A 26,652-nucleotide genomic window follows, 5' to 3' on the forward strand; every position below is an offset into this window, starting at 1 on the left:
CATCCATTTTTATCTTCATGCTGTCAACTCTCGCAAACACCTTTGTGACCACATGCATGCTCCTTGGGCAGATAGATGCCCCAGTTATTTCCCCACCTAGACAGAGGGTCCCCCATAAGAGAGACGTCCTCGCCCCTTTTTGCCACCTCGTCACTTGCTTTCTCAGCGTTCTGGGACATCTCCCCCCCCCCCCCCCGCAAATTCCTGCCAGCCCTCAAATGGGTCACAGCAGCAGCTGCCTCAGCTTCCTTTATTACATTTGTAGTGAATTAATGGAACTTTATCCCCCTGGCCCACCCCCCTCACCAGCTTCATGAATAAAGTTATCAGGTCTGTTCAAGGAACAGTAAATAATGGATGTTCCATAGACGAGACGCCACCCCCCAATTTGTTTCTTAAGAGATTGTTTTTCACCTACAAGATTCCTGGACAACTCTGCCTATAAAAGGTCACTCTCTTTTCAGAATAGGGTACTTGGGGTGGGGGTGCTGAGAGGAATGGGGAAATTGCAGCCCTCATCAGGAAGATTTATCAGATAACCTCCCAATCTTGAGATGCTGGCATTAGAGGCCAGCCAAGCCTACCAGGGCTTAACACACTTGGGGGTGGGGGGAATCAGATAAGCCAGGGCATAACATGGAGCTCTATGAAATGATTAAGCCCACAACGAGATGAAGCTGCCCCTGCGGAAGTCTTTGTCGGCAGACACCTCTGTCACAACATTTCCCAGAAGCTGATATCCCGAGAGACTTATTTACACCCATTTATTTAAAAATAACGTGAAGAAAAGTAACGGGATCCAGCCAAAAATAGTCAGGGGCATATTTGCAAGAAATGCTTCAAGATAAAGCTGTTTTGGAGGCACCGCATGGAAACGAATATTGAATTTCCTTAGAGAAACTAAGGTATTGAATGAAAAGTCAAATTGGATTTCTCCCTGGCTGTACAATGTGAGATCGTATTTACATTTGGTGTGCCGAGGGAGGGAGGGGGGAACTGCCCCCATTCCCACCCCCTCAGCAACTGAAGGAGAACAATGTGCTGCCCTTTATTGACTTCTAAACAGGTTAATTTGACAGCAGGTGGTACATGGGGCTTTGCTTTGAAGTCTTCAGAAGACACAAGCGGTGTGATGCTCCTCAAGTCTGCTTGCTAAAAGAAGGGCAGTTTAGCTTGGAGAAAGATGCAACAACAGTTGTCACCAACTGGAAACCAGTGGGCAAAATTCAGCCAACAACCTAAGAACATAACTTCATAAGAAGAGCCCTAATGGATCAGACCTAGGGTCCACCTAGTCCAGCATTCTCTTCACACAGTGGTCAACCAGCTGTCGACCAGGAACCCACAAGCAGGACACGAGCACAACAGCACCCTCCCACCCATGTTCTGCAGCAACTGGCATACATAGACTCATTGCCTCTGGTACTGGAGGTAGCACATAGCCATTGGGACAAGTAGCCATTGATAGCCTTTTCCTTCAGGAATGTGTCCAACCCTCTCTTAAAGCCGTCCAAATTGGTGGCCATCACTACCTCCTGTGGTAGCAAATTCCATAGTTTGACCAGGCGCTGTGTGGAGAAGCCCTTCCTTTTATCTGTCCTGAATCTCCCACCAATCAGCTTCACGGGAGGACCCCACTGGGTTCTAATATTATGAGAGAGGGAGAAAAGTGTCTCCCGATCCACATTCTCCACACCAGGCATCATTTTGTAGACCTCTATCATGTCTCCCCTGACCCTTTTTTCCAAGCTGAACAATCCCAGCTGTTGCAACCTTCTCTCACAGGGGAGGTGCTCCAGCCCCTTGATCATTTATTTTAGTTGCCCTTTCCTGCACCTTTTCCAGGTCTACAACATCTTTTTTTAGGTGTGGTGACCAGAGCTGTACACAGTGCTCCAAGTGTGGTCGCACCATAGATTTTTTAAGGGCAGTGTGATATTGGCAGTTCTATTCTTAATTCCTTTTCTAATTGCGCCTGATCTGGAATGGGCCTCCCCCATACCTGGGTCTTGCTGCTTCAAAGTGTGACTCTATCCGGGCCCTCAAGCTCCTCATCCCTTGGCAAGGCTGAGCCACGCATGCTGCCGCCAGCTCTGAAGCATGGCTTGCTGCTGGGATCCTTCCTCAGCCACGGATTCACTGTGTGGTAAGCTTTGCTAAGCTGCAAGCCCTTCCTCCACTCCCTCTGCCTCAGTCCTCCTCCTTAAATCTGTACAAGGGAAGCGATCGCGAGCTACATCAAAAAGACTGTCCAAGGGACCCACACATCGGTGTATCCCTCCCGAAGGCCTTCCAAACCTGAGCACCTGGGGGAACACAGCCAACACAGCCAACTCAATTGCTCTCCAATGGGCTGAGAGGAGTAGGGAAGCATCTCAAGTTCCCCCATATTTCCCTTCTCTTTTCCCTTTGCCCCTTTTAAATGGCAAGCCTGCAACTGGGGGTTCGTCGCCTTGAACGTCCTGTGCCAGGCCTCCTATGTTTAGGCACTGAATAAATACCGTGATGGTGATGATGTGCCTCCGCCGCGAGGCCAGCTCAGCCTCGCTTCTTCAGAGCCACGGGGGCTCCGAAGGCGCCGTCCTCAGTACTGTCGTCTGAACAAATGCTAGGGTTTATTCACAGGTGCCAAAACACAACCACGCCACACACTTTTTTTTTTTTTTAATTACATTTATACCCTGCCTTTTCCCCCCTCACAAGGAACCCGAGGCAGCTTACATGGTACTCCCCCTCTCCATTTTATCTTCATAACAAGCCTGTGAGGCGAGTTAGTCTGAGTCTCGGACCAGCCCAAAGTCACCCGGTGAGCTTCATGGCCGAGCAGGGACTAGAACCAAGACTCCCCGAGTCCCAGTCCAACACTCTGACTGCTACACCATACAGCCTATGTACAAGACACCATCACTCACTAAGAAGGCCTTCAACTGTTCAAGTCAAGGGAACATGTCGTAGTGAAGGGCTACCAGTCATGACGGCTGTGTGCCAGGTTTGGCAGCGGTATGCCACTGAACACCAGCTGCTAGGAACAACTACAGGAAAGGGCATTTTGCCACCATGTTGCTGCTTGTGGGTCTCCCAGGGGCATCTGGCTGGTCAGTGTGGGAAGCAAAATGCTGGTCTAGATGGCCTGTTAAGTCTGATCCAGTAGGGCTCCTCTCAGGCAGGGTTCTCCCTTCCTCTACTTCCTAGGGGGCAAGCAGGCCCCTTCCTGTTTTGGCGCACAGCCTGGACTCCTAACTCCTTTCCAAAGGCTGATTCATGCAGCTTCATTTCTGTATACCTGATGACTGGTCGTTGCACACGTGGCCAGCCTCCATTAAAAAGAACGGTGTTCGAAGGCAATTTTTTTTAAAAAACAACCTCCCTGTTGTTGTTGTTGTTGTCTGATTGGCGATGGATTAATATGCACATGTAAATCAAGCCTTTGGTAAGAATTGAAAGACAGTGCACTGGCAGGAAAGTGGTGGTGAATAGTATAGTAATGAAATAAAAGTTCAAAAGAATTAAGGGGGGGGAGTTCGGGGGTGGTGGTGGTGGTACAGTTACTTATAAGCCTGAGTTAGAGCTTGATGAAGAAAATGCTAGCTCTCTATTATCCCAGAGCTCATGAAGAACAAACAGGAGTTCCTAAGGTTTCAACATCAAGAAAAAACAGCTGAGCCCCGGCTGACACCCCCCAAACCTGCTCAGGCACAAAGTTCACGCTTCCCTGCGAACAGAGTCTCCATCCTACTGATGGTGGCAGCTCAGTGGCTGCCCTGTAGCAGGGCTCCACTCTCCTTTAAAAGCTGCTCATCTCGAACACTACAATCCATCTCTCCCTTCTTCTTTTCTCAAGGCTCCTCGACGCTGCCCGCGCCACTTCTCTCTCATCCCCCCAGGAGACGTCGACATTTTTCAGGCCATTTATTTCGTGCTGTAACTATTGGGGCTCATACAGAAGCCAGGGGAGGACTGCTCAACGTGTGGCTGGTTCTTTTGAGATGGAGCAGCAGGGAGTAACTCGCTTGGGTTGTGCAACTCCTTCGCCACACACCAATGGCCTGCCACCTCCTTATCTTGCTCAAGGAGAACAAAAGGGCCTAACAAGATGTAGGAGCAAGAGGAGTCAGTAAACTGCGTTTGTGGTCCTGCATGAACCTGCTAAAAATGAGTTACTGGCTTGGAACTGGCTGTTCACAGAAAAAAGGGGGATGCAGTTGGATCTCCATTAAAGCACAGCAGTTTAGAGTTTTATTTTTTTAACCTCGCCACTACACTTTTCAAAAGTGCCAAAGGAAGCTCATCAAAAACTAATTCTGAAAGAATCAAAATCTATCTGTAAATTAACAAGGATTAAGCAGAAATACTAGCCCTAGTCAGATGTTCTAATTCCCCCATGTGCTCAGCAGGACTTCGGGCTCTCAGGAGACTTAATATAATGTGTTTTTCACAGCACACTACTGTCCCTCAACACAGAGTATGGGAATTACTGGTGCAGAACCTTTGCCAAAGAAACTCAAACTTAGTGGGGAAAAGATCTGCAAATTTGCTTATTATACTTCTGCTAGCCACTGGGAAAACCAATGAGCTATGCAGACCATAAAAGCAGCACCCCTTGACTACTGGAAACCTGCTTATGCCCCCATATAGCTTCTAAGATTTCATAAGCATTGGTCATACACTTGTAAGATTCCATCTGTAGCCATGAGCCAAAAATTGCCAGTTATTATTTGTATTGTATTTGAGGGAATGAATTGTATTTGAGGGAAGCCTTCTCAAGGAAAAAAAACATATTGCGCTGGCCCGTGTTGTACGTGACACTTGCATCTGTAAGACAATGAAGAAAGAAGAAAGGCACATTCCAAGTCAAGGAATTGGGGGCTAGGCAAAATGTCTATGGGATGTGCTCCTCACCCTCTCAGAGCCAGGGAGAGTGGCTAAACCCTGATTCCCTTTTGACCAGTCAGAGAAACTGCAAACATAGATGTATTTCACCACCCAACTTTTTCCTAAGCTGCCAAATGTTTGACAGCTTATAACTCGCATCGGATTGGGTCTGCTGCTGCTGTTTTTGTATTATGTGTTGGCTTTGTTTTGAGGTCTTGGTTGCGTTATGTTCTTTGTTATTGCTTTTAGACATAGGTTGTAGTATTTGTACTTTTTACTGGTTATATTATATGGTTTTATGATTACGTTGTACTTCCATTCTGGATACTTTTAGTAGAGGAACGTGATATATAAATAAGGAAATTATGATGATGATTAATATGATGAATAATTAAAGCATTATTGGTTATTATTACTTATCATCATCATCAAAAGTGTGCCCTTTGTGAATGCCCATAATAAGCTTCTCTTATGTATAGGTAGACCTTTCATTAAAACAAGGAGGAAGAGATTCCATATATTATGCGATCATTAAGAAAAATGTGTATCTTTTACCAAAGAAAAAGAAAGCTTTTCCTGTCAAGAAAGCTATTTCGGGCTGAATTCTTGACGAAAGGATTTAAAAAGTAATTGGCTGTTGTAAATGAGGGGAGATTTCACACTGGCAAAGAGGTCCCGTCTCTCTCCCACTAGAACAAACAATGCCCAACAAGCATTTCACAAATACATTCTGGAGAAAATAAGCACGCCACAGTTTCATCCCCTTAGAGCTCCAACGGCCCATTCCCAAGGACTTTATTGTAAGCTAAAAAGAACTCAAACTTTGTACCAGACTATATACTAAGAAAAACCAAATTCCCATCTGTGGGGAAAAAAATCATACGATCTGAGTATATCTGCATGCATTTATGCTGTACTATTTATACTGCTTCTGCTACTGAAATTTTGCCAGGACTTCCCCCACCCCCCACCCCTTCACACGTACACAGTCAAATTTATCCTGTTTCTGTTGTATGCAAATGGCTCTTAGATCACAATCCCCTTTAAGCTTCCTATTTGGATGGAGAAACAGAACACAAATGTCACTAAAAAAAACACATCATGTTCAGCACTGGCGTTGCTTGGGCTACAGCTCAAAGGCAGGACACATGCTTGGCACATAGAAGGATCTGTTCCCAACATCCCTAAGAAAGGGGACCCCAGGGCTGCTGCCTGTCGGACACACCAGTGGTCTAAGTTGGCATATATTCGTTTCACATGGCTGTATTTTGAAGACTCTACAGATCAACTGGGGAGGGTGTGCGCACTTTTTTTTTTTTTTTTTTTTTTACCATTTGCAAGTTGTAAATTGCTCCTTCTACACTCTCCCTCTGGATGGAAGAGCCTGGAATCTGGGCTGTGGCATTAACTGCCAGGGGCCAAAAGGGAATATGCCCGCCCCCACCCCTCAACACATTCCTATTTATATTGAACCTTTGCATGCAATATAACTATATGTTGCTTTGGGAAGCAATCTTGGCTGAAAGGCAGGGTAGAAATATAGTCTCACCTAGCTTAGCACGTTTATGTCACATTTAGGAACATGCTCTATACATGCTATGTGGTGGTGGTGGTGGTGATGAAATATTCTAGGGGTAAGGAATGTTTTTAATGAGAGCTGAGATGTTCATGATGTGGAGTTCTACCATGTCTCTGGCATTACCCGCAGAAGCATGGCAAGCACAGAGCCATGACCTTACCCTCTTTGCTTTTCTCCTCTTCATCCAAGCTTGGTACTCTCCTCTGATCCTCCTTCTCTTTCCCCTCACCCAAGGCAGTCTCCATCGCCATGACATCCCCAAGCAACTTCTGATCCTGCGTTTTATGCCTTCGGGGTTGGCTCCGTTTCCTGTTTGCCCTGGATTGGGGATGGGAGAGAAAATTTCAAGATCTCATAAAAGGAACGGCCGGTGGCTGAGGGAAAGAAGCCATTGTTTGCATCTCGCAAAAAAAAAAAAAAAAAAAAGCCTGGTTGGGAAGCTCACAACAACTTTTGGGAAAGGAGAAATTAGGATGCCAAACCTGGTATCTTGAGCCAACAGCAGGCCAAGGCAAACACAAAAAGAAGGTCTTCACAGGACTCACAGCAGGCACAAAAGGTGGTCGCTCTAGTGCGCCCAAAGGACCCCCCTGCAATTCTATTTGTAGTTAATGCTTTCGCTCTTTGGAATGCACTGCAGAGACTTGGGCAGTTAAGGCAACAAAGAGATCAGGAGTCAGCTGTTCCATCCTGACCCAGAATTTCTGCAGCCTTATAACAGTGGCCTGGCTCCTTACTCGCAGAGCTGGGAAATTCAGATGTAAGCATAGGGTCGCAAGGGGGCCTCATGTCAGGATCCCCCTTTGAGCTTTGCACCTCCTCTCCTAGCATCCAAATCCTTGAAAGTGACCACTTCTTGAGCTTCCAATGGCTAGTGCCCTGGAGTTGCCCTCTGCCCGTTCTGGAGAAGCTTGGCTGGAACTCAAAGGCTCCTGTTATGTTCTCGAGCGACAGCTCCTCTATCCTGTGGCTGGAGAATTAACAGGCCACACTGTGTGTGGGCAAAGCCAACATCAACAAATGCCACACGCCATACCCTTTCCATAGCAAGACATGACCCATCGTGGTAAAGTGTGAACAGATCAGAACTGGACAACCATGCAGGTCCACCAGCTAAGTGCCCTGCTCTCAGCCATGCGTGGCAGGTGAGCTGAAGAGGGAGAGAGAGCTGAGATTTGTAACACGGGTCCGTTCACCTGTGCGCATGAAGACAGAAAAGACGGCATATTTTAGTAGTCAGAGCAGAATATGGTTCAATCCAGGGTGACCCAACCTCAGGGTCATACTAGTGATGAATTACCGGCTAGAAATAAAGGCCCAGAGCATCCTAATATACACATTTGGGAGACTATTTCCGATTTTTTAAAAAAATGACATAGGGAAAAAGAGCCATACGTTTAAAAAAGAGATTTCAGCTCCAAAAGCATGAATTGCAGCCCCAGAGCTCAGTACAGGGTCTTTCCGTCTTTCCCTCCAACTCCTTGTGCAGCAGCCACATACAGCCACAAGCCTGTCATTCTGGTAGGGAAACGACTGTACCTTTCCTTCAGTGTGTTTCCTGACAGATCAGGTTTCCCACATACAGAGGCAGACAGTCAAGAGACAACACAACTGCGTTTGTAAGAAATACCCTTCCAAAGGATGACAGAATCTGGGTTCAAAAATGTATCTCGGAAGCGAGAGTTACCAGCATCTGTCTGTGTACACTGAGGCATATGTATGTACATGTGTGGATGGATGTGCAAAGCCACCGCTTCGCTGCTAATTGAGTTGCTTCCTGCTGCTTTCAGTCCACTCCATGTACCTCTCCTGCATGCCACCATTTTTAGCGCTCTGAAATTCTTCTTTTTAAAGGAACAGCTCCCATGTGGCATGGTTCCTTCCCCACCTCTTCCCAGCCCCACCAATGTATCATAAAGCAGCACAGAGTTAGCCAAGAGATACCAAAAGCAAAAATCTCACTTCCCCAGCTTTTGCAGCCTGTCTGTGGTGGGGGTGGGCTACATTAATTCTGTCACAGCAGAACGTAGTTAACAGGGCCTTTTAATGAGACAACAAACCAACCTATGGGGGGGGGGAGAAACCCTGCAACCAGAAAAAGCCAACAATAGGAAAAGACAGACACAAGCAGAGGAATCACTAGATTTGAGCCATATGGTCACTCTCTCCAAGTGTGGATGTTTACTTCACACCTCCAAGACAATTCATTACCACAAACACACCACCAGAACCCAGAAAGCTTGGAATTCTGTTTCGCTGTGATCCGAGGGAAACTGTAACGCTTCCTCAGGAGGGAAGAGGGAAGTGGCACGGTGTCGCAATTAACAGCCAAACACTTGGGGGCTATTTTTAGTGGACAAAAGCACTGCTTTTGCAGTTATTACTTATAAAAAACTTTGGGAGCCAATTGCAGGCAATTTAACCCCATCCCTAAAGGCGGGAGTTTCCGAGGCACGCCCCACCCTAATAAAGTTGCCTCGCCTCATGATCCTGGTTTCTACACCCATCTCATCTGACAGTGATGTGGAGGACAAGACTACTGGAGAATCTGGCCAGAGCATCTTGGCTGAAGGAGAAGGGGGTGAAGCAGCCAACGCCCCAATCACTAACCACAGACCCTCTCAGGCACTGACCTGGCCTGCAGGTAACGACAGCCCACCAGTTCAAAAGCCAGTGAGTCGTTCAGCACGAAAGCGAGAGCACTGCCTGCAGCACAGCGGCCTCTTCCGCTTTTACCGCACCACCGCGGCTGGCTCTGTCACTGGGCTGACTGCTGGGCAGCTTAGCCCCTGAACAACCCAATGGCCCAGGTCTGGACATCAGCTCTACAGCCTGTGAAGAAGCTGGCTGTGGGTTGTGCAGTAAAAGAAGAGGAGGGCGTGGTGCAGGTGGTGCTCCGGCTCTCTCCTGCTTGACCCCGACAAGCAGGAGAGAGCCTGCAAGTTCTCTCCTGCAAGTTCAATCCACCACGGATGGCTTCTCTATCAACCCCCTCAACATGAACAGGACCTGTACTTTGCTGAAAGAGTACAAGGTACCAGCAAGGCAGGTTATTGCCAGGATCCTTCCATGCAGTCGGACCGCAGCTTCACTCTACATCTTCACCGTCAAGTCAAAGAAGCCAAGAAATGCCTTTTCGGTTAAACCGATGAGATGCAGAGGCAAAAGCCTCCTCCGCTGCCAGAATGGTCCCACAGCCCAGCCCTCCGATTGGTCAGGCAGTTCAACTGAACCTTCCCATGGCCTGAAGGCAGTGAAGGGGCAACCTTGTGGAAGCCAGGAAAGGCTGGATCTGGTCAGTGCTTGGATCTGGTCCTCTCTGCCCCCCACCCCCGGTATGCCGCCTTGAGTTCAGTCAGGTAAGACAAGTGGGATATAAACATAAGGAAGAAACAAAACGTCTCCTCTTAATGCAAGCTTGTCTGGGAGTTGCAGGGAGGAAGAGGTCTCTCTCTCTCTCTCTTTCTCACTCACACACACACACACACACACACACACTGTTTTGCATCTCCTGGCCCAGAAGCCATTTCTAAAAACCTTCTAATCCAATGGAACTTTGTGTAATGGGATCACTACTCTCTATTGACAAGCCGCTCTTGTTGACCAATTAGCTTTAGCCACAATCCATTAGTTGTTATGTAAATAGCAGCCGTGTCAAGCCAACAGCTTCACTAAGCTAGGCAGATTTGGGGACGAAATCAGCAACACACTCAGCAAATGAGGATCAAGGGCACCACGGCAAACAGCTCCTGCAGAGATGGAAAAGTATTTCAAAATGCTCAGGTGCCAACATACATTTTCAAGGAGCTCGCAGTATCAAGTCGTCCGGCACCAGGATTGCACAAGGAAGGAAAAACCTGTTCAGAAGCAGCAGCCCGGGCACCCAGGTAGCCTGAGATACTTCTACCCCCGGTTCCCAGCACATCATGCTGAGCTCACACAAGAGCCAACGTGCCCTGCCAGGGAAGGAGAACGGAATATTAAAGACAACTTGAAAACAGGATCTCCAACCAGCTATCCTCTACGCTGCTGCTGGGAGCAGACATGATAGGATTGCTGATTTAGAGTTAACAAGGTTTTCAAGGAGAAGAATGGTATTGCTTGTGCAGCAGAGGCCTGCCAGAGCAGAGAAAATGTCTTTCAGTTTAATACCAGAAGGCACTTTTGGAAAGAGAGGGCTGGTGGTGAGGACTGAAGGAAGTAGAGAAATGTAAGAAAAAAATGTTGGCCATGACAGCGAGATCGCCATGGTGATTAATTTGTAGAGCTCAGTGATGGAAGCATGATCTAGCATGCAGAGCTCCGCTGGCCTGAGCACACAATTCAGGACAACGACTTGGAGACTGACCCCCGCCTCCATTTGCACAGAGTGCAAGTGCTGCAGAGAGGGTGTGAGTGTGTGCACCAGCTGTGTGGTAATGTCTTTGTTGACAAATGACCCAATAGAGCACTACCAAGATAAGAGGACGTGGAGGGCAAAACGTACAAGGAAAGGCCGAGAGTTTGGGGGGGGGGGACAACATTTGTACCCCACCAATGAGTATATTTCCACTGCAGTGAGACCATTTAGGTCAAAGATCCGATTTCCAATTAATCCTTTTTTAAAAAGGACTTCTAAAGGGATAACCTCCAGAAGTCCTAAATGATTTTTTAAGCATTAATTACAAAAATGATTAAAGTATACAGCCTTCTGGGCGCCTCAAAGCTTCCCTGAAGCCTGTGCACCACCCTCCCTGTCCATGTTGCATAGACAGAGCCCTCCCTGTCGACCCCACTTTGCACTGCTTCCAGGGAGGGGGCAACAAATAGGGCCCCAGTGAGACCAGGAAGGCCTGAGGCGTCACATGCTGTTGTGTGGATGTGGAGCATCCAAGGATCATGAGAACTACAGCTCCGTTATCTCTGAATGCTTTTGATGTGCATCTGTCCATGGTCTTCCCAGGCTAGATGGGACCCTCTCTGTAGCTCCCCCACTTTCAGTAAACCGCAAATAGTATGGGATGGCAAGAAGGTTCCTGTCCATGCTGGAAAAACCCCTCAGCTCTGAGAAAGCCCCAGAAGAAACAAACTCAGGTGGCTTAGTGACCAGCCTAAAAAGGCTAACAAAGGACAGCATCTGAGCACTCTCTTTGGTGGACAGGCCTGTTCTGGTTGGATAGTGAGTCTTTGGGAAATAATGGAATTATAAAAATAAAGGTGTGCACTTATCCTGCTCAGGCAGACCTCTGAGGAGAGGACAAGGAGCAAAGGGACCTTTGCTGGGCTTGCCGGGAGACTTGGAACCAAAAGCGGAGGAAGGTTCCACCTCCAGAGACAACCAGAATGGGGGAAGGTCGGCCCCAAGGAGAACAAGGCAGAGTTTAGGACCCTATCGAGATGACCACAGGGATGCCTTGTCTATCCCCAGTCAGTGCTGAACCATCAGGTGACAAAGCAAAGACTTGTCCTCGCTGCGATGGATGTATGGAAACTGCTCCCATGCTGTTAAAAAAAGCATTACAAGACGCAGGACCTTGGCGTGGCCTTTCAGCCAGACAGCACTGTGGGAGTAAAGGGGCAAAGAGAGTGGAATGGAGAGAGGAGAATGGCATGAAGGAATTCCAAGCTTTTCTCTTCAACAGTAAGGACTAGAAACTTTTTTTTAATGCGAAATAATGAAACCTCTGCTAAACCGGAGGGGAGGGGAACTTCTTAGGATGTTAAAGTCTGTGACAGATTAAGTCAATTCCATGCTTTCATGAATTGTACATAAGTGGAGAATGCATATACAGCCCTGGCTGTATTAAGTAGGATTCTGCAAACTGAATCCTGAGCGATATAATAAATCCAGTGTGGCAAATAAGCCTGACACTTGACAGCCATCCAAAAACGCAAGAGCAAGTGAGCACAGCGCAAGTCAGACATGTCAGTGTTAAATGACCTGACAGGGGCATTTCAAAATTATGAAAGGATCTGCGAGAGAAAGATGAGGAGCTTTCCTGGAAGGGGAGGATGGGAAAGAACCATCAGAGGCTGTATATTCAACAGTCATAAATTGGGTGTCAGCTCAGAATGCAGGCCAAGCATGCTCGCTCTCTTCCAACACAGAACGCTGTCTAATTGAGAGCAAAATCCAATTAGGCAGCCATTTTATATAAAAGCTCATCACTGCAGAGCTTTTAAAGGTTGGCACAGAAGATCCCTGCAAAGTTGCTGCGTGCTTTCCATGGCACAACGATGCTACCGTGGTTGTTGAAAGACAAACCTCTGTCTGCAGGGAGTAGGAGGGAGGCCTTCAAAGGCAGCATTCACACAAACAAAAAGAAACTATGTCAGGTACTCCTGGGGAGATCTGGGGGGCAGGGCGGGGAGACATCTTACCACATTGCACTGCACAAGACTGCATTTCCCACTTCCATTCATCAGGCCTCCTTCGTCCCGCCTTCCAAACAGGACACAATCTCCCTTTCTGCAGGGGACAGGGCTGTTCTCCGACAGGTGAGAGGTGACATCCAGACTCCGCTTTCTTCCTGACTGGTGCAGTTATCAGAGCAGCTTTGGGCATTCTAATTGAGCAGGAAGAAAGGAGGCACAAAGGAGTCTCTTACCTGCGGAGCATCTTGGCTTTCAAGGCATCTTTCGTCTGATTCCAGGCTTCCAGCTCCGGGCTGGTTAAAGCCGTCGGTTTCATGTGGTCCAAGGCAGTGATGTCCTTCCCTTGCTTCCATAAGTCGTACCGCTCAGGTTGCAGGACCCGCACAAAAACATCCATAGAGATCTTCACTGTGTCTTTCCGGCACGTGCACTGAAAAACACATTCCAGGTACCCATCAGTCCATGCTACAAGGAAGGCCGGGGGGGGGGGGGATTTGCCATAGGAATTATATAATAGCCCCAAACTGGCTGCCCGTCACCTCCAAACCCCTCTGGTACTTCTGAAGAGGCACAAGCACTGCTGGCAAGGAGTGAAAGCCACAGAATATTGACAAGCAACGTCATTTCTGAGTGGAAACTGGCAGGCTGAGTGGGATAAGAAAACCTTGCCAGCATCTCAGCCCAGGGTATAGGCAGACTGCAGAAAAAAGAAAAAAAGAGAGAGAGGTGAAGGGCTGAAGCACAAGGCAGGGAGGATGGGGGTCTGGAAAGGTGAGGAAAGCAGGTCCACCAGACAGGAGGGAAGTAGAGGCAGGGCAGAGGAGGCAAGGGGAGGAGTGCCTGGAGGCTGTTTTGGGACGGATGAGGGTGAACCAGCCGTAGCTGAATCCAGGCAAGATGGAGGTACTGTGGGCTGGGAAACCAACTACTTCGAATGGAGGTTTGCAACTGGTCTTGGCCGGGGTTGCAGTGGAAGACCAAGTGCGCAGTCTGGGGGTCCTCCTGGACTCTGCGCTAACTGGGGAAGCCCAGGCTGCGGTGTCCAGGAGCGCTTTTCACCAGCTTAGGCTGGTGCACCAACCGCAGCCCTACCCAGAGAGGACAGACCTTGCCTCAGTTAGCCACGCACTAGTCACGTCCAGGCTGGACTACTGTAACGTGCTATACATGGGGCTGCCATTGAAGGCAGTTCAGAAACTCTAGCTTGAGCAGAATGCAGCCGCCCGAGTATTGGTGGGGGCGAGGCGATTCAATCATATAACACCTGTACTGTGCCAGCTGCACTGGTTATGGTGCGTTTCTGAGACCAGTTCCAAGTGCTGGCTTTGACCTTTAAAGCCTTAAACGGTTTGGGACCAAGTTACTTGAAGGGCTGACTTCACCCATATCAGCCTGCCCGCACTTAAAGATCAGAAGGAGGCCCTTCTCATTTGCCCACCCATGCGAGCAGTCAGGTGGGTGACCACATGTGAGAGGGCCTTCTCTGCAGTGGCCCCACACCTTTGGAACAAGCTGACATCGGAGGTCTGTCTTTGCAGACTTTTAAGAAGACCCTGAAAACATATTATTTTCCCATGGCCTTCTCTTGATATGACTGCCATTTTTGCTGTTAATGCTGTTAACATTGTTGCTGGTTTTATTGTTTGGTTTTATTGTTTTTATCACTTTTAATATTTTAACTGTTTTTATGTATTTTATTGCTGTGAGCTGCCCTGGGAGGGCTTCTGCCCTGAAAGGCAGTCAAGAAATGTTTTAAATAATAATTTTAAAATGGTCAAGAAGCAGGGATTTGATGAAAGGCTGGGTGGAGGTGGCAGAGGTCTGACGGAAAGGATGGCAATAAGTTGACAGAAACAAAGGGATAAGGCAGGATAGGGAATATGGACAATGGATGAGAAATGAGTGCGCAGGCAAGGCAGTTTTGGAGGTGGGGCCTGTAGGCCCGAGAGGCAACTGGTGGGGCAAAAACGTTCCCACAGAGTTTTAAACCAGCCAAATCTGCAGATGGACATCATGGCTCTCATTCTGATCCTAAACCCCAAAAGTGTTATGGCTCTGAGAGTGAAGCAGGGGCGGGGGGGGGGGGGGCTTCTTTGCTGGAGGATTGTTTTCCTCCCCTATTTTTCCACACTTCGGAGAAGTTCAGGGCACCACCGTCTGCTCTGCAGTGAAAAACAAGCACCAAACTGAGGAGCAGTAATAACCCGCCTGCGCCAAGCGGGGAGAGAATATTTATGGCCAGGCGATTTCCAGCAAAACCAATTCGCTCAATGAAAAATAGCAGAGGAAAGAAAGATCTTCGAATGCAATTTGGCCAGGGGGATGCGGAACCACAGATGGTGCCCATGTTTCAGGTTCCTGGCTGGGCTGGAGCTCTCCTGAGCACCTCCATCAACAGTGGCTTAAGGGATTTGTATCGAGCGGCTTTCCAATGGTTATTTTTCTCCTTCAGTAATTAAAAAAGGCACCTGGGTGTATGCCCGGGGGAGGGGGGGGAGACAGCAAGGCATACACTTAGATAATCACGGTGCCAGTCTATTGCAGAAACTGGGCGAGATGCTACCAGCCCACAAAAAATACTGTTACCAACTTAACAGTCCACACATACCAATAGCCTGCAGTGGGGTGGGAGAGGGGGAGGCAGGTGGCTTTCTAATATAGAAAACGCTCCTTGCCTGTTCACCTAGAGGAAATTCTTACTCGCCCCAGGCAACCTGGTGAGTGGGTATTTATACACCTGCATTAAAGAGCAACTTTTTCCCCCAATGAGGCAAAAGCAGTAACCTCTATGGTTCTGCCACTTTAATAGCTGCAACATCAAAGATTTTGCCCTAGCCCCAAATGTGAACCAGAGCAAGGCATGAATGGGGGTGAGGCCAATACTGTCACTAGTCCCCCATCCCTGCCCAACTAGTCAGCGAACAGGGCTGCTTGGTCCAGGGCTGCTCCCCCCACCCCACCCCAGTCTCTCACAGAGCTGGCAGCATATGTGGATTCCTTGCCAGGGGTTGGGTTTGTGTTCACCCCTTAGGCACAGTCATTGTTTCACTGCATACCTATTATACACTTCAGATCTGTACCCAATAAGACCTTCTCCTCCAAATACATGCATTTGGTAGCAAAAAACCCTGCTACAGGATTAAAGGGCCAGGATGCTATATCTTGCGGCATCAGCAGACCAATCCATGTGTCCCCTGTAGTCCAGCAGTTCCCCTTGCCTACTGTGGAATTGCTCCCCTTGTAGTCCAGGCCCACAACATTTCAGCTGTGCTAGCTGATCTTTAGAAGGGGCCATATTTTGGACTGAAACACTGGCCCCACCGACTAGCTTACTCCCGCATTCATCAGAGCCCAGGCACCGGGATGAGCAACTGAGGCTCTGGCGCAGCCCGCTCCCATATTATGCCCTTCAGCCACTGCCTTTCAGGCACTGGCAAGGACTCCTTAATTTGGGGGAGGGATCGCCGTTCCACGGCAAAGCACAGGTCAGGCTATTGCCAGTCAGGGTAGCCCACAGTAGGCTGGGCAGACAAAGAGTCTGCTCTGATACAAGGCAGCTCCTTACGTGCCTGACTCCGCACCAAGTGCATGGCAGTGAGGTGCTCTCTCAGGCAGCTTCCCTTGTCCACTGCATCTCAGTCCTCGCCATCCAAGGCACATAAGGGGAAAATTCTGGCAGGGCCTGTGTTGATGCCTGAAGAGCCCTCAGTCTGCATCTTTGTATGGAGAAAGCACCTACAGAGCAGAACAGGCCATCTGGGAACAGGTGAAGAAAGGAAGCCCCTGGGGAGATGGATTGGGCTTTGGGGGCTCCGGTTACCAAATCCTTAGACAGGAGAAGCACACAGACAAGGTGATTGATGGGATTCTTTCCTAAGCTAGCCATGCACACCTGGGGGGCTTGGAAAGGAATGGGCTCAACTGCCCTGACTACATGGTACATCCATCTAGATGTGAGTGGAACTTGCAATGCAGCCACTGAAAGAGAGGTACCTGTGCTGCTGTCCCAAGAGGGGAGCTGCACCAATCTCCCAAAAGCAGGCACAATGAAAGCTCTGATGGCACTTAAAGACCAACACTTAAACTTAAAGTTTGTTTATTTCATTATTATTGTTTGTTAATACATATCTACACCGCCCAATAGCTGAAGCCCTCTGGGCAGTTCACAATTAAAACTATAAAGCTTCTGCCATTTACTATGGCAGAAGCTTGCAAAAGGCTTCTTTTCCTATCTGGCTCCTACAAAATCTTCATTTTGCAGCTCCCCAAAAGAACGGCACCCCAGGAGATTACAATGCTGGCCCCATTTGTTCCTCCCTTGGGAGTGTGTTCCAGAGTCAGGGTGCCAGCACAGAAAAGGCCTCTCCTTCATGGGTGCATATTGCACCTTTCCTACCAAGAGAACTCAGAGAAGGGCCTCATCTGACAACCTTAATGCATAGACAGGCTGGTATGGGGGGAGATGCTCCTTCCATCTCTGAAAAGCAGCACAGAAAACTTGTGGATATGCTCACGTGACTTCACTAAACCCGATCCAGCTTGAGGGAGAGAGGAAAGAGGGGCGGAGTTGTACCTCCTGTATACAAACTGTTTGTGAGCAGTAGAGAAGTCACCCAAACAGGATAAGCCCCACACGAGTACTTAAAACCAGTGTTGCTACTACCATTCATGTGAACATGCCCAATGAAGGCTCAAGCATAAAGGGAGTGGGAAGCATGGGACAAGGGACCTCAGAAGGGGCTGTCCAGATTTGATTTATCATCACCATTATTCTATACTATGCTGCAAAGTCACTCTCTGGTTCCCCCTCCTCTGCCTCTCTGCAATGCCACAACCCAACAGCAGGAGCATTTTCCTCTCCCTCGTTCACTGTCTTTCTATGCACAAATCTACCATGATGTATGTTTATATTTCAATTTTAATTTAATTTTATTGCTTTCACACTGGCACGCATGAATAATTTACGCCTGGCCTTGGTCCTCAGGGGCCCCTTTCTGCCCAGGCGGCGATATTTCCTCCGCCACTGTGCCGCAGCGCTCCCACAAAGGCCTCTCGCCAAAAAGACGCACCCCCTCCTCCTGGTCCCGCTTCCCTCCAACACAGCTGTGCAATTCTTTCTGGAGCAGCGAGCAGCTTGGTGCGGCTGCAAATCAGAGCCCTTCTGACAGATATAAAGGGACTGGGGGACTATTTTCTTTTTCCTTCGTTGCATCAGGCACTTTTTATCAGGATCCGAAGCCAAGCAAAACCACACTTCCCTGCTTTCTCTTCAGGGTTGCTGTTAGCACCTCTATCTGGACTTCATTAACAAACCTGACACCTTACCTCATGGTCTGAATAAGAAAAATGGGTGGGTTTTCTCACTGCAAAAAAAAAAAGTAGTAGTAACACTCTCCCCCCACCTCAAAAATCCAGTGCTGCAGCAGCCGTGTTAGAATCTTCAGAGTGATGCTTTAGCAAAGGGAGATGTTCAGCGGGAACACCATCATGGCTACTTAGAGCTGAGTTACACATTCAGAAAGAACAGGTGTTAGGGCCCTCCTGGGATACAACACTGTAGAATGCAGGTGAGGGGAGTCACATAATTCAGTGCTTCCCCACATAACGCCCCCCCCCCCCATAAGTACATCAGGCAGAAGAATAGGCTGGAACCACTTTCCCCCAGCACACCTGCTGTTGCCATGGTGGAGCATTCAAATCAGATGATCCTCACCATCGCTGTGAGATTCCAGAAGGCCTGTACCAAGGAGCCCTCTCCATGCGTAGATCAAACCTGAAGCACCGATACTGTGAAGCTGATTCAATATTTAAGCTGTACCTTAACGTACACGTGCATGCATGTGTGTGTGTGTGTGCATACATGTATTTTTTTAAATCCAGAAAGCCCCGATTAAAAGTTCAGAATTAGAAGCTATGGATCATTCAGACATCAATTTTGGTGAAATAAATATACTCAAGTTATGCTATAACTTACAAGGAAATGTTATTTATTGGGATGAAGCACAGCATAAACCTAATAAATAAGGATGCTAATCTTCTCTATTTCCAGCTACTATGACACTTGCTCTGTCTGAGGATGAAACAACACTGAATGCTTCAACAGTATTATAAAGTAACAATATCCAAATTTATTGTCATTTTATTTACATTGTATGGATGTGTTATTTCCTTGGCTTTTTTCTAGATGTATGGATTTCTTCTGCTTCTGCCCAATAGTGCTGGGGGTCATATACTGTTTCAAAGCCAATAATAACATCTTCCTTTTACTTTACAAAATGCGAAGGGCTTCTGTTTTTGATATTTATAGTGGTGGACCAGCATTCCTCAGAGACCACCCTTTCTGTCATCTCTCTGCAGTCCTTTGTTCCTCCCCTAACTAGACAAAATGACATCCAAGACCACCTCCAGCTCTAATTACAAATTTGGCAATTTTTATTGTTTTCATAAAGTAAAAGCGTTGTATTTTTATTTGTTTGTATAAATGATGGGACAAAGGAGGTAAGGGTCTATGACATTAGTCATTAGCAGAGCATGTTGCTTCCGCTGATCTGAATGGGGACCAAGTTCAGCTATCTCAGCCTAGATATCAAACAGTGCAATTTTAGGTGCTAAGTTTTACATAATCAATTTAATGTTCTTAAAACGATAAAGAGCAGATCTGATGAGAGTGTTCCATGTATTCCCCCCCACGTTCGCACCCCACATGCACACAAAATCCCCACCCCATCTCAGTTCCAGGACTTTCAGAAATTTTACATCCCTGGCTTGAATGGAGAGTGAAATCCAGAAAAGCAGCTGTTCTCCTGGAGCAGCAAGTTGTAGGGAAAGAATGATCAAGACAAGCTTATCTGCAACAGATGCTCTTCGAGTGGCGCAATCTCACCTGCGGGATCTGGGCCTGCACAGAGCCAGCTTCGGAAAGGCCAAAACCTTCAACCAGGCAATTCACCCCTCCCTCCAGACAGGGGAAGCGCCCATGCCTTTGGAGACAGAGGGCACACCTTCCTGCTTGGTTCCTTCTAACCACCACCAGAAAACAACCGACAAGCACCAGCAGAAAGGAAGAAGAGTGGTTGTGTGGCTGCACAGATCGTCGCTCAAAGAACACCAGTTCCAGGTAAGCAACTCATCTTTCAGCTTCACAGTCTCTCTGCACTCCCATCTATGGGAGACTAGCAGGTGCAGATACCTTAAGTACGACTGCAGAGAGATGACAGAAAGGGTGGTCTCTGAGGAATGCTGGTCCACCACTATAAATCTACTGTGGGGCGGGCAGGGGGCTGATAAGCTTCCAAGGAACTCCAGAATTTCCAGAACACCATTTGAAAACTACAGGTTTAAAATGACACTTGACTGTCTTTTCACTACAACCGACTAATATGACTCCTCTTCTGAGAAGATATGGCCCATTGATAGATTTTTCCCCTCTCTCGTGGATCAGCTATTTTTTTCTCTATTTCTAGCCTTTAACTGGCCAGTGTAGTCATGCCACATCCTCTTACCAACCAATTTTCGACATGTTTGAGTCTCTAATTGCAGCTACCACCATGCTAGCATTTCAAAGACTGAGATCCAACATGTGACCGCCATTATCCTTCTCTCTGGAAAGGAAGGTTCTCATTCTCAAAAAGTATTTAACTGGGCCATTCATTTCCAAAGAGAGAAAACGAGAACAAATTGGGACACAAAGAATGTTTGAAAGGTTTCCTCATGTACTGCCAGAGCCCCCACAGAATTCCAAGCTATTGTTTAAAATGTTAAGGGACCAATACAGAAAAAGTAATTGGCACCCCTTCCCTTCCCAGACATCTAACAAGGGTAGCACAACTGACTGGGCTCTAAGGCTCTTCTCCATCATAATCCACGGGAGGATAATGCAGGACTTCCAGATAGTTAAATTAGCGAGCAAGGCATTTTCTACTTTACAGTCAGGAACCAATAAAAGGAAATGAGGTTTCTGAAGACAGCCCAGGAAGGGAGCTGCTTGGTACCAGAGAGCTTTCTGGAACAGAGGGCTGTTCCCCGCCACATCTTGGAGGTGGGAGGTCTTGCTAATATGGGCTGCAGAAGCAGGCAAAGAGGTGCAGTATCAGTCAGGCAATTTGCAGAGAGGATGGAGGGACAACTGTTGAGCCTAGGCAGGACAGAGCGCTGCAGTCAGGAAGGCCTCTGCTAAAGCTTCCACGGCTCTATTAACACTCTTGCACCAGTCGCTTCTTGCAGTTCTCCATCAACTCCAAATCGACTATTAAAATTATGTGGCCCACTTTGGTCCCTCCTCCTATGCCCTCCCCGGGGTTCTAAGCATGCAGCTGCCCTATGCCTGGCGCAACTGTCCCATCTCCATACATCAAGCCACCACATAAGGCAGGAACCAGGACCTCATGGCTTCCATGGCCAGTGCCTAAAGCTGAGAGCTGCCTACGGCGCTCTGGGAATTATGCTGAGAGGCCTTGACCGAACAGTCACAAGGCAAATCCTGCTGCACGTATAGCCCCGCCTCAGCCAGACAACAGGGCAGCTGCTGCTTCACTTTCTGGGCCCTGGGCTACCTTCCCACTGCTACATGAATCCCCCAAGAGCATCTCCTTCCCCAACTCTGACCTCCACTGCTACCTTTTGTTCCCCCCCACACACACCCTTAGCTTGTGGTGCTCCGACAGACTTGGGTCTACAGCAGGAACCTGCTCCGCAAGCAGCTGCTTCTCACTTCTCTCTCTGCCCACAAGTACAGCAAGTGTGTTTGTGGCCTGTGTGGCTGACTTCTCAATCTGAGCATGGCACATTCCTTGGGAAACAGCACCAATTTTTTTCCAAGGGCAGCTCTTCCGCTCCCTGGCCAGATGCCACAATGCTGAGTCAAGGGTCTCTGGGTGCTCAGTCAGCAAACAGAAGACCTGATTAGGTGAGAGGAGCCAGAGGGAGAAGGCTTGCTCAGGATCCACCAGGAAGCCCCTTCTCCACGCACATGCCAGGTCCTGGACTTCGCAGCCCCAGTAGGACTCGTGCTACAAGTGTAATACTCCATCCACTCTTCCTTTCACACCCCCCCACTGCCCCCCACCCCGATTTCCTCCTTTCAGTGAAATCTGTCCTCATTCCTTGCCTCCAGAAGTGCTTCAGAACGACAAGGTCATCAACAGCACCCCTCTGTAACTAAATGGCAACAAGGCAGCAGCACGCTTGTCACATCAAGATGTGACAGATGACCCCCCCCCCCCAAAGGACAGCTACAGCGCTCAGGGACTCTGGGATCTAATCAAGCATCTTTGCATCTCTCGCCATTTTCCCCTCTCATTTGGTGCCCAGGCTGCCGTGCCGAAGAGCCGAAGAACAGCATGGCTGTCACCGGGTGTCCCGGGAGAGTGACAGATCAAAGAGCAGAATATTCATAAGCCAGGTCTCCCAGGACCAGCTGGCGAGATGAGAGGAAAGTAAAAGGGCGGGGGGGGGGGACGACAAGCATTCGAAGGTTGGCTGTTTGCTTCCAGTTACGGGGAATCAAAGACCCAGAGCAGCGACTAATTGACTTCTGGAAAACAAAATGAATGACAGCTCACTGGCAGCAGGCTCTGGACAGACTTCATCGGCCTCTCGGATTCGGTGCCACAAAATGTCGTGAGAGCCGCTAGCATATGTAGCTTTACAGGTGTTTCTCTTTTTCTGTTTGCAAGTTGCCACTTGGCCTTTGGCCAAAAGGAAGAGCAAGAAACATGAGAAATAATTCACAAAGAGATTCAACAGCTATCAACCACGATAGCTACGAACGGACCCTCATGTTTAATAAAGCCTGCCATTACCAGACGCTGGGGACAAAGGACATCTCTCTATCACCACCCTGCTTGTGAACTCCCTGGGACATCTGACCAGCCCCTGACTGAAAAGAAAGAGGTGGGCTGTGTGGATCTTTCTTTTTTCTTTCCAGTCTAGCTCAGCAGTACAGGTTGTGGTTCTGTCTTCAGCAAAGCAACAGAGCAATGTGGCCACTGTTAATCTTCCTGTTGGCAATGAGGGAGGCTTTGGTTAATTCACTGCCACACCTGTCTGATTGTAAGACCTTATCTAACTGACAGAAGATGTGGCCATTGCTCCCTTGTGCTGACCACCACAAGGTTCTTTACAGACCTAAGAATATCAGACTGCTCCATCAAGATACTGATCTGAAGCCTATGTCCCTTTTTAAAACCGCAGAGGGCTCAGAGATAGGGACCAGGGTGGTGAGTGCATGGAGTGCTGGCCTTGGGCCTGGGAAACCCAAGCAAAAAAAAAAAGCAGCCTTTGGCCAAGCCATACACACCCTTATCCCCTGCTCTTCCCCATGGATAAAATGGAAGTGTACAAGCCAAGCGTTGCAAACCGCCCAGAGCACTTGAGTCGCTCGGCAATACAGAAATTTAATAAATAAATAATAAATAAGGAGATGGGAGTTTAGGTAAATGTAAGTGTAACAACAGTACCGACGACATTCACATGACACCCCCCTCCTCCCTCACAGACACACACACACACACACACACACACACACTGATTTCCTCCCACTGAAAGAAAAGAAGCTACCAGTCAAATTCTGAACATTAACACTTGCAGAACAGTTCCAAACACCAAAGTAGGACTCTTACTACACAAACATAACCTCTTCTGTCATTTTATGGTGCCACAGCCAATGTGCCCCATCTGCAGCTGGCATTTTCTCATACAGCAAGTCTTTTTTCTTCCAAAAAAATCCAGATGACAACCACACACCCTGGCACCTTAAGCCAATGTGAACTAAAACTATGGGGCAGGGCAGGCCAGCCCCAGATCTACCAACCCAACAGAGGGTCTTCCCCTGCCTTGTATGGTATCTGGTGCAAGTGCCTCAACCCTGGCTGCCATTCTTCAGAAGTGGAACGTCTGTGCACGTGCCCTTTTGCTGATTGATTTGATCTGATTTGTACCTTGCTTTTCTACAACAATAGATAAGGAAAAATTTGATTAAACTAATAAAATACATTAAAACCACAATTAAAAACACAACGACAGCAACAGAATAATGCTTTATAACAGAATGATGGCTCATAATCTATTGTGAGCAGATGGGAAAATATCAAGGGGAGAAGAGAATGGGGGCTAAGAATGGACATGATGTGGTCTGCAAACCATTAATGTAGAAGTGACTGAAGGGTAAATGGATAATGAAATATTTTTTTTCCTGAAGAGATGTAGAGAAGCCTTCCCCTGAAGAGCCTGAAACCATCCCTTCAGCCCAAAGCTTTCCAAAATCAGCTAAGACACAAATTAATTCAGTCCACAAATAACCAAGGAGCTCATACACCCTCATCTGCCTCTCAAGAAGGGGCAGGAGAAAGGCAACCAACTCTCATCAACGTTTTATCGTGTCCCCCGGATATGTTAAATTATCTTTTATGCCTGCTAATAATCCTCCGTGTAATGAGAGAAATTAAAGAAAATGGCTCATTTTTATTAAAAAAAGTAATAAAACAGCATAAAAATGTAAAGCAAAGCCCAGTTCTGTGTCTCTTGTACAGAAGGTGGATCCTCTTTTCAACAATAAACCATTAAGCCAAAAGCTGAACTCTATCTGCTCAGCAGTGCATGGAATGTTAACATAAAACCTCATTTATTGCCATGTAGAAACAGCAGATTAGATTAAAGTTTAAAAGGAAGTTGCTACTGTTCCTCTTACTGTGGGGTGGGTGGGAAGATACAGCGTTTTCCCTCCTTGGCTTTCATTTGGCCCCAGATGGCAGCAGGATACCAGGACGAATATTCATGGCGCATTTTGCCACTTGCCTAGGGGTGTAAAGCAAGTAGCAATTGTACCAGTAGATTTATGATCAAGTGCCCGTGTGTAGTAAACACCCACCACGTGGATGGATGTTCCACGCTCCTGGTTTCGCACCTGGATGGTCAGCATGCAGGTTGGATTGAGAAGCGAAGTGGGAGGTTCCTCCTAGTCCAGCCCCAAGCCAAGTTGTTCCTTCCTAGTGGACAGAGCAGGAGGTACCTTGGTGTTCTGGACCACCGGATGGTGACATGTAGTGAGAATTATTGAAAATGGTAGTGTTAGAAGAGAACTAAACCATTATGAATCATAGGTTCCTGGAGGGTTAACTTGAGATTTAAAAAAAATATATATGGAAAACTGAAAAGTTGAAGTGCAGCGGATATGTTTGCCAGCAGGTAGCCAATGCCCTGCGGCGAGGAAGATGAGCCCTGACCACACCATTTCTGATGTAATTACCACCACTGCGGCGATACTCGACAACATACCAGTTCATTAGGAAATTCACTGGAAGCAACAGAGTGTTTCATAAACAAAGCAATTAGGCAGAGCTTGCCGAGTGCTCCCTCACTCCAGGTCCATGGGGCACAAGTCTCCGAGAGGCTCCTGCAACACCCAGTGCTGATATATACAATTAATAAAGAGGAGGGGAAAGGTGGCCCGAAAATGCCCATTTTGTCGAGTTTCAATTTGCTCTCTCAACCTCTTTATCTGGCTCTACCCAACTTTGCTTTCACATGCATGTCAGAATCCAGACCTCACTGCCCTCATGAACTTTTAGACCTTCATGAAATGTCACTGCCCACTAATGAATGCAACCCTACGCACCCTTTGCTTGGGAGTAAGACCTATGGAATGCAATGGGATGTAAACATGCACAGGACTGAGCTCCATTTCAGGCAAGCAGTGACAAACATACGATCCTGTGGCAAGTTAGAATACTGCCAACATGTCCGCTAATGCTAGATCCAGAAAAGCATGAAACCTAAGGAGAGAGAACTCGGCTAACCCCATCCTGCAGGATAAAAAAGGGAGCTGGAGGAAAAGGAAAGAGCTCCTTTGCTGGATCCCCAGCAGCAAGTGATTTCAGAGCGGCCCCACCAGATCACACCAAGCACCAACTGAGTCCAGTCTTCCATTGCTCACAGTGGCCAACTTCCCAGGCACTTCTGGAAAGTCCACAAACAGGGCATGAAGGCAACAGTCCTCTCCTTGATTTTGGTATCCAGCAAACAATTTCCAAGCATCTGCTTGAATTACGCCCTTGGTGTCCCCAAGGGGGACCGCTGAGCAAGCACACCATAGACCCATTTTTAAAACAAGAAAAGAATTCTAGCTTTTGTTTCCAAACGAAAGGCTAACTGGGACTTAAAGCAAGATGTCCTGCTGACACAATCCTTCTAAGGAGCCATGCTTTGGGGGACTCCGAAATATCCAATCCACTCCCTTCCCTGACAGCCTTGCTCCAGCACATGCATTAAATAAAACAACTGTCAGCTTCATGCAGCACTTTATACATCTATATTGAATGAAGCCTGCTAGGTATATCTTCAGACATTGACCTGCAGCAAGAAACTTCATTTTTCCCCTACTGGTGCATGGGATTTACCAGCCTGATAGAAGGTATAGCCACTTACCAGCAATGGTGACATGTAATGAAGGTACAAAGATCCCCAACCCCAGCATCATCTGAAAGACAGGCTGTGAAAAATCCAATGGCAAGGAGGCCGGCAAGGTGACTGCTGGTTCTATTGGCGCAGTGTACAATTAAGACTGGATCTGCACACCCAAGATCATCACTTCAAAACCGAAGACAAACACCCAACAAAGCAGGATCTCCACCCATGTTCTTGATATCCAGAGATCTAACGCAGAGGAATTTTAGCTCATTTCCTTATTTCCCATTCTTAGCAAGGACTTTGAGAAGTGTTCTAGGCACCTACACATTTCACAAGGAGTGCTGAGCAGGCCCGTTGTGTAAACTGAGAGTGTACTCTAGAGAGCACCCCAACAGCCCCCCTTGACAGGGCTGCACATTTTAGGGAAAGATGAGGAGCGGTGG

General features: G+C 47.8%; 1 protein-coding gene across 2 annotated transcripts in view; it reads right to left on the bottom strand.

Moving 5' to 3' along the window:
- Positions 1–26,652, bottom strand: part of KDM4B (lysine demethylase 4B) — a 187,789-nt gene that overhangs the window by 48,987 nt on the left and 112,150 nt on the right. For both annotated transcript variants that reach the window (XM_084825635.1, XM_084825637.1), the window contains exons 9-10: positions 13,039–13,235; positions 6,612–6,769 (exon numbers count right to left, since the gene is read on the bottom strand). In XM_084825635.1, coding sequence (XP_084681761.1) covers positions 6,612–6,769; positions 13,039–13,235 — 355 coding nt within the window. The remainder of the gene's footprint in view (positions 1–6,611; positions 6,770–13,038; positions 13,236–26,652) is intronic.

Source organism: Heloderma suspectum, chromosome Z, assembly GCF_057233095.1.
Source record: "Heloderma suspectum isolate Gila_16-S chromosome Z, 16-S_ref, whole genome shotgun sequence".
Taxonomy (NCBI): domain Eukaryota; kingdom Metazoa; phylum Chordata; class Lepidosauria; order Squamata; family Helodermatidae; genus Heloderma; species Heloderma suspectum.